Here is a 10,000-nt window from a genome sequence, read left to right as displayed (position 1 = left end):
TATTTATTACTAATTTATTGATTTATTATTAATTTATTTATTTCTTACTAATTTATTGATTTATTATTAATTTATTTATTTATTACTAATTTATTTATTTATTACTAATTTATTGATTTATTACTAATTTATTGATTTATTATTAATTAATTTATTTATTACTAATTTATTGATTTATTACTAACTAGGATCCATGGCCCGTCCTTCGTACGGGCAAGACTGTAGTGTAAAGATAGGTCTGTGGACACGTCACGTGCAATCTTTGTTGCGAGGTCCCGGATATGCTGAATGAATTTGAATCTTGCTCTTCGCACTTGTTTCGATAGAAATCAACACACTCCTCGTGTAGCGCTTCCTGCAGAAAACGTGTAGGTTGGATTTGGTGCAAATGCAATCAGAATTTGGAGAGAAACGCAAGCGATAGAAGAGTAAGTTTCGTCGGCAAGAGATATTCGATTGCTGGAAGCTTTGCGAAGGACGGCGATGCATAGGGTCTACATGGGACCGGTGTGGGCGTGTGTTCGAATGAACTGCAATGTGTAGCGTTTGCGTCGTCGAGAAATTTTACGCGTGGGTCGATCCCTCGAAAGGGGACCCGGTGTATTATTTCTTTTATTTTTTACGCAAACCTTCCTCTGTGTGTGCCGAGTGTGCGTGCCGATTTCGGTTGCGAACGGACAAAAGACGTGGCCGCCAAACGCGAACATACATACACACACACAGACAGACAATTTGAGCTTTATATATTAGATTTATTTATTTATTACTAATTTATTGATTCATTATTAATTAATTTATTTATTACTAATTTATTGATTTATTACTAATTTATTTATTTATTACTAATTTATTGATTTATTATTAATTAATTTATTTATTACTAATTTATTGATTTATTACTAATTTATTTATTTATTACTAATTTATTGATTTATTACTAATTTATTTATTACTAATTTATTGATTTATTACTAATTTATTGATTTATTATTAATTTATTGATTTATTATTAATTTATTATTAATTTATTGATTTATTACTAATTTATTGATTTATTATTAATTAATTAATTATTTATTTATTTATTTATTTATTACCAATTTATTAATTTGTTATTTATTTATTTATTTATTACCAATTTATTAATTTATTATTTATTTATTTATTTATTTATTACTAATTTATTGATTATATGTGGTAAATCCATGCAAGTGATTTGTGTTAAATGCTTGAAAATATCAATGAGGAATCTTGTGTGTGTGTGTGTTAATTAATGCCGGATGCTGCAAACATGTATACACGTGGAGTTTTGAAAACTGTAACAAGACACACTGACATACAAGACAAACACACTGACACACAAACACACTGACAGAGAAGACAAACACACTAACAGAGAAGACAAACACACTGACAGACAAGACAAACACACTGAAAGACAAGACAAACACACTGACAGACAAGACAAACACACTGACAGACAAAACAAACACACTGACAGACAAGACATACACACTGACAGACAAACACACTGACAGACAAACACACTGACAGGCAAACACACTGACAGACAAATACACTGACCGACAAACACAATGACAGACAAACACACTGACAGACAAACACAATGACATATGAGACAAACACACTGACAGACAAACATGCTGACAGACAAACACACTGACAGACAAACACACTGACAGAAAAGACAAACACACTGACAGACAAACACAATGACAGACAAACACAATGACAGACAAACACACTGACAGACAAACACACTGACAGAGAAGACAAACACACTGACAGAGAAAACAAACACACTGACAGAGAAGACAAACACACTGACAGACAAACACAATGACAGATAAACACACTGACAGACAAACACACTAACAGAGAAAACAAACACACTGACAAAGAAGACAAACACACTGACAGAGAAGACAAACACACTGACAGAGAAAACAAACACACTGACAGAGAAGACAAACACACTGACAGACAAACACAATGACAGACAAACACACTGACAGACAAACACACTAACAGAGAAAACAAACACACTGACAAAGAAGACAAACACACTGATAGAGAAGACACACACTGACAGACAAACACACTAACAGAGAAAACAAACACACTGACAAAGAAGACAAACACACTGACAGAGAAGACAAACACACTGACAGAGAAAACAAACACACTGACAGAGAAGACAAACACACTGACAGACAAACACAATGACAGACAAACACACTGACAGACAAACACACTAACAGAGAAAACAAACACACTGACAAAGAAGACAAACACACTGATAGAGAAGACACACACTGACAGACAAACACACTGACAGACAAACACACTGACAGACAAACACAATGACAGACAAACACAATGACATATGAGACAAACACACTGACAGACAAACATGCTGACAGACAAACATGCTGACAGACAAACACACTGACAGACAAACACACTGACAGACAAACACACTGACAGACAAACACAATGACAGACAAACACAATGACATATGAGACAAACACACTGACAGACAAACATGCTGACAGACAAACATGCTGACAGACAAACACACTGACAGACAAACACAATGACAGACAAACACACTGACAGACAAACACACTGACAGACAAACACACTGACAGACAAACACACTGACAGACAAACACACTGACATATGAGACAAACACACTGACAGACAAACACACTGACAGAGAAGACATGCACACTGACAGACAAACACACTGACAGACAAAACAAACACACTGACAGACAAAACAAACACACTGACATATGAGACAAACACACTGACAAACACAGGCATATGAGACAAACAAACTGACAGACAAACATGCTGACAGACAAACATATTGACAGACACACTGACAGATAGACACACTGACAGATAGACACACTGACATATGAGACAAACACACTGACAGACAAACACACTGACAGACAAAACAAACACACTGATATATGAGACAAACACAATGACAGACAAACACACTGACAGACAAACACACTGACAGACAAACACACTGACAGACAAACACACTGACAGACAAAACAAACACACTGATATATGAGACAAACACACTGACAGGCAAATACACTGACAGGCAAACACACTGACAGACAGACAGACAGACAAAACAGACACACTGACAGCCAAACTCACTGACACACAAGACAAACACACTGACAGACAGACAACTACACGAATGCATAAACAAAACAATCAACATACATGTAAACACGTCATAGCCAGCATTACTCACCTTCTTCTGAGCAGCCCGTCGTCTCGGTGACAAATGGCGTTTCGTTCCTATACAGCGATCAAGGAAGATCTTCATTGCCTCCATTCTTCTTCCAAATTTTGTCAACTCTTGTTCCATATCTTGATAAGCAAACTGAACTAGTTGTAGAAACTGGTCAGGCAGCTTTGTCCTCTCTACTTGCATAGCATCCACGTCTCTTACAATACCATCGTTTACATACTTGGTTAGCAAAGATGCAAAGGCCTCATCAACACTGCACAGAGAAGAATAAGCCACATATACATATACGTTTGTTTAAAGTCTTCCTACTTTGTTTCGTCAATCTTAGCACCACTCAGTGATGCCTGGAAGAACTTTACCATTTTGAACTCATCACCACTTTCGTTGTCATCATCTTCGTCTAACATAGTATACACAAGGCAGTAATAACAGACAAACAAACAGACCCACAGGCAGACGGACAGACAGACAAACAAACAAACAGACAGACAAACAGACAGACAAACGAGCGGGTAGACAAACAGACAGACAGACAGAAATTCTACTCTGCATCATCAACCTGTATCTTCCTCCTCCTCTTGGCTAGTTGCTGTGATAGGATGGTTTAAGCATGATGCCAGCCCATTGTCAGATTGCTTATAAAACTGAACAAGCTCCTCTAACGTTTGGAAGTGCTTCTGTTGCAAACCTATCACTGCCTGGATGTAATATCCCTTCTCAGATGGCATCACACGGTAGTGATGCACTTTGCCTTGTAAACTACAAAAACATAACATGAACATAAAATTTCAATGGTCTAGTGTATTGAGAGATGCATCCCTCCAATACAATAGTCTAGTGTATTGAGAGATGCATCCCTCCAATACAATAGTCTAGTGTATTGAGAGATGCATCCCTCCAATACAATAGTCTTGTGTATTGAGAGATGCATCATCCTTCTAATACAATAGTCTAGTGTATTGTGAGATGCATCCCTCCAATACAATAGTCTAGTGTATTGTGAGATGCATCCCTCCAATACAATAGTCTAGTGTATTGTGAGATGCATCCCTCCAATACAACACACTGAGAGGTACCCACTCTTCAGACTAGCTGATGCACAATAGAGTCAGTTGCATGACATGCCTCCAAAACTATTGCTACATACTTAACGCTTGTGTACACACTCTTATCAGACTGCAACTGAAAAAGGCCAGCCTAATAAAAAATAAACAGTCCCTTACCTTATGACCTCTATACTGCAAACAACTACCAACAAAAATTGAAAAAAATATGAGAAAATACCAGGAAAAACATTACATCTATAATTGGTCACTCCCTTTCAGCATGCATGACGTCAAGGATGCACAAAGACCATCTGTTCTTCAGTCTCCAACCTCCTTACATGCTAACTAAACCCTACAATTGCCACAATAGTAACTACCAACAGTCGTAGCGCAGTGTCATTCCACTGCTACTTCCGGTCACAACAGACTGTGCATGCACCACAGAGCACCACAGAAAGATGCATGAGGTAAGCTCGTTATCTAGAAGTGCATCACACTACGTGCACAACAAGAGTTAGTTAAAGATATTCAAATCTCTACACAAACATTAGAGTAACATTTCCACTAACGTTGAGTAAACACATTCACATGCACTTGCACTAACCCAAGAGACAGCACGTGAGCTCCCTTCATACTCTCACTTTCTCTCACCAAAAACGCGCCGTCCTTTTGACTCTCGACCAACATCTTTTCCGCCTCTAGCCGTCCCAGACGGCGAAACTGCCAAGGAGCTGATGTCTGGGAAGACATCGGATGAGAGAATTGTGATGATCGCTAGTCTGATAGAAGGAAATAATGATGGATGGCTAGTGAGCGATTCTTGAAGCTGGTTGTGAGTGTGATCCTTCGCTTGATGGTGAGACACAGCAAGGGGCACCTCTGATAGCGGTAGGCAATGTGCGCATGCTCGTTCTCGAGTAGGTGGGAACGTGAGCAGTCTCCATAGATACCGGGTTGTTGCACTTCCGGAAGTACAAACAAAAAGCTGTCTTTTCCGAATTAACGAAATTTTTTTGTTGACTTTATATGTTAATCTTAATTAATCTGCGTGGGTTTGGCAACATTCGGAAAAACCGAAAGTTATTGCAATTTGTGCGTATTGCAACGCCTGGATACGTTTACCTAGATACCCTGGATATCCACAGCTACACAGACTTTATAAGAAAAGCTCGGTGACAATGAAGGGGCCCCACCGGGACCCACTGGTCCAACACACTGGATTGGCTGCTAAAAATAGCAGTAATGACTACCGCGCATTCTCAGCTGCGAACTCTTCAATTAAGAATTGTGTGAGACAGTACAGGAAAGTCAACGTTTACTTGATACCTTACTTTTGAGTGGCCAGACCTAACTTGCCAGGGATTAAAGACTATATACTGCATGGTCCTATAATAATAATAATTTATTTTTATCAACCAAATCTGGTGTAGTTCCCTCATTGGGGCAACATAAAACACACACACACACACACACACACACACACACACACACACACACACACACACACACACACACACACACACACACACACACACACACACACACACCTAAAAAATCCTAAATGTCAGGAGCTGCCTCTCAGAGGTCAAGCCACCCAGCTGTTAAGCTAGGCCCTGTGCCACTACTCAGGGAACTCTGGGCCTGCGCTAGCAAACTCCTGAAGCCGGGCCAGGCACTTGCAGGAGCACCGACTTGTGAGCCAACTGTGGTGTGAACACCCGAAGTCTCACCAGGACCCCAGTGGCTGATGTCACGTCACAGCCGATGGCCGCTTAGGACCCCAGTCAATGACCAGGTTCTCATTTATACTCCTGAGTCGAGAGAAGCAAATGTGTGTTAGTTTCTTGCTTAAGGAAATTATGCCATAGCTCGCCATCACTGTGACTTAAACTTGCAACCCTTTAAGGTCCCGGATGTAAACAACACTCTATAAGATGACTCTCTAACCAACTGAGCTATCGCACCACACACACACACACACACACACACACACACACACACACACACGCACACACACACACACACACACACACACACACACACACACAGACAAAATGACATAACTAACACACAAAATCACTTAACCTACACGTAAAAATATTACCATCTACCATATCCAATCCGTGTCCAGGATAACTACATCTAACTATTAGCAATGCCAGTCCTAATATAAGATGATGGGATGCCTTACTGAGTACCAACAGGATATTGCGTTAGATCAAGAGACAATATCAAAATTGCACGAGAGTTGAGAGGCATATGCATGCTACTCTAGATGAGCAGGAGCAGTGGTACGAAAGGTTACTCCACAAAGCACAATCGATTAGCATATAAAACATGCAGTAAATCAATCGTCAGTCATGGCGACTGTTCAGTATTCACAGAAATATACGCGTACGTGTATATAGACAGATGCACACTCGTATTCGACTGTTACTCAAAAGGTCATATTGAGTATGGAGTCACGTCAGATGCACGCTGTCTGACCATCGTTTGACATCAATCTGTCACATGGGAGTTATAAACCAAATACTGCAGTGCATATTAATTTACATTCAAAAAATATTTACCGGCAAATTGGCTGCAGGTGACCCAGCAGACATGCGATTCTCATCATCCTAAAATAAAGAATTGAATGATTACCATTACTTGTGTACAAGTCTAGACATTCGTCTAGTAGCATACTGGTGTGTGTGTGTGTGTGTGTGTGTGTGTGTGTGTGTGTGTGTGTGTGTGTGTGTGTGTGTGTGTGTGTGTGTGTGTGTGTGTGTGTGTGTGTGTGTGTGTGTGTGTGTGTGTGTGTGTGTGTGTGTGTGTGTGTGTGATGCAGTGATCATGCATCGTCCATGTAATCTAGACCTCAGCTAGACCATTCAATCACTTCTGTTCTCAACCTGTGTGCATCTAACCTCTGCCTATAGTAACATGCAATACTGTTTGCATGTGTCTTACCCGAAGTGGAAGAGGTGGACGTGCAAACGCTGCGCTCTGCACAAACATCAACTTTACTACAATGGCAACAGGTACAGTAATAAAACATAAGAATGTTACTTTCACATCAGAACGAGCAGGTCGATTGAACTAGAAGAAAAGGCATTTGTTGTACAGTGTAGCAACAACAATTATATAGACAAGTTTGTCTGCCTGATTGTTTGTCTACGTATATGTAGTCTGTCATTTGCCACAAGAGACTGACCTGACGTGGAACACGGGGCTGTTTTCTTAGTTCCACCTGAACGAGAAAAGAAAATCAACTCACAGCTTCAATCTTCAGTATATATACAGACTTGGACAAAATTATAGGGACACCCCGCTGTGGGTATGTAGTAACACAATAATTAAGTCACAATTTACCAACTATCAATATTGTTAAGAACTTAATAGTTACCGCGTTGATTGTTAGGTTTCTTGAGAATACCGTAGACCCTCAATTGCTTTCTTTACGTTTCGCATTGCGGAAAACGAGACCTAAAAGTGTATGACGTCATGACTACGTAAGCGTGATAAGTTAGACTCTCTCTGATTTTGTTTAGTGGCTATTAAAAAGCCGGTTTTAATAACGCAAAGGAAAATTGAAGCCATTCACCAGTTCCTCAGTACCAAGTGTTCCCACCTCTCGCCCTCCTGATTGCGTCCAGGCGTCACGGAACACTTTCTGCCAAGTTCCGAACACGCGCGGCTGGAATCTGCTGCCATGCCTCTTGTAGAGCATTCCAGAGCTCAGCTGCAGTTCTTGGTTCACGACGGTTGGCAGCAGTTTTGAGTTCATGCCACAAGTTCTCGATTGGATTCGCATCAGGCGATTTTGGCGGCCAGTCCATTTTGGCGGCCAGTCCAACAGTGTGACGTCATGCTGGCGAAGCCATTGTCTTGTTGACCGAGACGTGTGGATTGGTGCGTTGTCCTGCTGGAAGACAAAGTCGTCTCCTATCAATGCCGCTGCGTCTGTAAGCATGTGCTCTTCCAGAACCTGTTGGTACGCCGTGCTGTCCAAACGACCTTCCAGTTTCACCAGAGACCCCACACCATGCCAACACATCGATCCCCACACCATCACACTAGCCGCGTGCTGGACCGTACGGTTACAACATTCAGGGAGAAATTCCTCACCTTTGCGACGCCAAACGTACAGAGCACCATCGTTTCCTATGCTGACTTTTGACTCATCTGTAAAAAGAACAGATTTCCAGTCATCCAAAGTCCATTGTGTGTGAGTGGTTGCCCATCCCAGTCGCAAACGCCGATGGTTTTCTGTTAGCAGTGGGTTTTTTCTAGGCCTCCGAGCGTTCACTCCTGTCTCACTGAGACAACGACGGACTGTTCTACTTGACACCTGCTTGCCGGTTTCATCAGCCAGCTGATACGAGAGCAGTCGTGATGGTGCTCGTCGGTTCTGCAGTGCCATTCTCTTCAGTCGATGATCTTCCCGGATTGTCGTTGCCTTCCCACGTCCAGGTCGTTTTTCATAATCGCTGCTGCCATGGGAAAGCCGTTGCAGGCACTGATAAACCGAATTCCTGGAGCGGCGGACAAAAGCTGCGATCTGACACACAGAATGGCCAACTGAGTGAAGGGCTTCAATTTTCCCTCGCGTTTTTGGACTCAACTGTTTGACTCGAGGCATCGCTGCAACTCGTGAAATATCGCACGGAACAAGACTCTGCAACTGCGTGCAGCTGAACGTTCAGGCTAACTTATCGCCTAAGTTTGGCGGTCTCAAGGGCAGCGGTTTTAGTGCAGCTGACATTTTGGCGATAGCAGTTTGAGATTTTGCTACGTAAAACGTGGACCGGAAGTGGCATGTCAATGTTCTTTTGTTGCTATAACTTTTTTAGTTTTTGTCTTAGCAGGATTTCTTTGTAATTAATTAGTGTCGCATGATTTTTGAATACGTTGAAGTTTGTTTATTGATTAAAATGGCAAAACAATTCAAATTGTGATGACATGCGCGAAATCAATGCGCAAAAAGAGATGATTCGCCTTTTTTCCATAATGTTGATAAGAGGGCCCACAAAATTGCTTTCACTCTCTACTACAGAGCATTCTTAGATTGTATGCCAAGAATGAGCATCCAAGAGCGATGAACGTGTACAAAGACAAGAAAAGTAGGAATGGCCGTCTTCCTTCTTCAAAGCAAACTAGATGCGCAGTAGGTAGTAAGTACAGCTGCAGTCTTGAACTCAAGCTATGTTACATACTAACAATGGCGCAATCCATGAAAAAAGAAATTCGAAAAACATTTGGTTTTGCTAGAGAAAAATTCAGTGCCAAAGTTAGACTACACACAAAAATGCCAGGTGTCCCTATAATTTTGTCCAAGTCTGTATATATATATATATATATACTTGATATTAATTAGTAACAAACTATGATTGTTAGGGTTATGGGTTAAGGTTACTATTATTTCTAGTTGATATTAATTAGTAACAAACTATAATTGTTAGGGTTATAGGTAAGGTTACGATTATTTCTAGTTGATATTAATATATATACGTATATATATATATATATTAAAAATGGCTATACCTGAGATAAAGCTGGTGATGTGTGACGTGATTTGACCTGCTACAATGACAAATCAAGCAATAAATTAAAATGTCCACTAATGTCACGTATTGCATGCAAATACTTCTTGAGCTTCTACA

General features: G+C 40.6%; 2 protein-coding genes across 3 annotated transcripts in view; both read right to left on the bottom strand.

Moving 5' to 3' along the window:
- LOC134196575 (phosphatidylinositol 3,4,5-trisphosphate 5-phosphatase 2A-like) overlaps positions 1-5,241 on the bottom strand; it is a 30,916-nt gene extending 25,675 nt beyond the window's left edge. Inside the window, exons 1-4 of the mRNA XM_062665745.1 lie at positions 4,960-5,241; positions 3,869-4,068; positions 3,619-3,709; positions 3,310-3,562 (exon numbers count right to left, since the gene is read on the bottom strand). Of these exons, the coding sequence (XP_062521729.1) occupies positions 3,310-3,562; positions 3,619-3,709; positions 3,869-4,068; positions 4,960-5,105 (690 nt within the window). The 5' untranslated portion in view covers positions 5,106-5,241. The remainder of the gene's footprint in view (positions 1-3,309; positions 3,563-3,618; positions 3,710-3,868; positions 4,069-4,959) is intronic.
- Positions 5,242-6,393: 1,152 nt separating this feature from the next.
- The window catches only part of LOC134196165 (phosphatidylinositol 3,4,5-trisphosphate 5-phosphatase 2A-like), a 19,994-nt gene continuing 16,387 nt past the window's right edge, over positions 6,394-10,000 (bottom strand). For both annotated transcript variants that reach the window (XM_062665234.1, XM_062665233.1), the window contains exons 23-29: positions 9,985-10,000; positions 9,882-9,920; positions 7,552-7,587; positions 7,407-7,436; positions 7,308-7,343; positions 6,926-6,973; positions 6,394-6,859 (exon numbers count right to left, since the gene is read on the bottom strand). The exon at positions 9,985-10,000 is cut by the window's right edge and continues 48 nt beyond it. In XM_062665234.1, the coding sequence (XP_062521218.1) occupies positions 6,818-6,859; positions 6,926-6,973; positions 7,308-7,343; positions 7,407-7,436; positions 7,552-7,587; positions 9,882-9,920; positions 9,985-10,000 (247 nt within the window). In that variant the 3' untranslated portion in view covers positions 6,394-6,817. The remainder of the gene's footprint in view (positions 6,860-6,925; positions 6,974-7,307; positions 7,344-7,406; positions 7,437-7,551; positions 7,588-9,881; positions 9,921-9,984) is intronic.

Source organism: Corticium candelabrum, chromosome 21 (assembly GCF_963422355.1).
Source record: "Corticium candelabrum chromosome 21, ooCorCand1.1, whole genome shotgun sequence".
In the NCBI taxonomy this organism is placed as follows: Eukaryota; Metazoa; Porifera; class Homoscleromorpha; order Homosclerophorida; family Plakinidae; genus Corticium; species Corticium candelabrum.
Note: the sequence above shows the minus strand (reverse complement) of the source record. Positions and strands in the feature narration are given on the sequence as shown.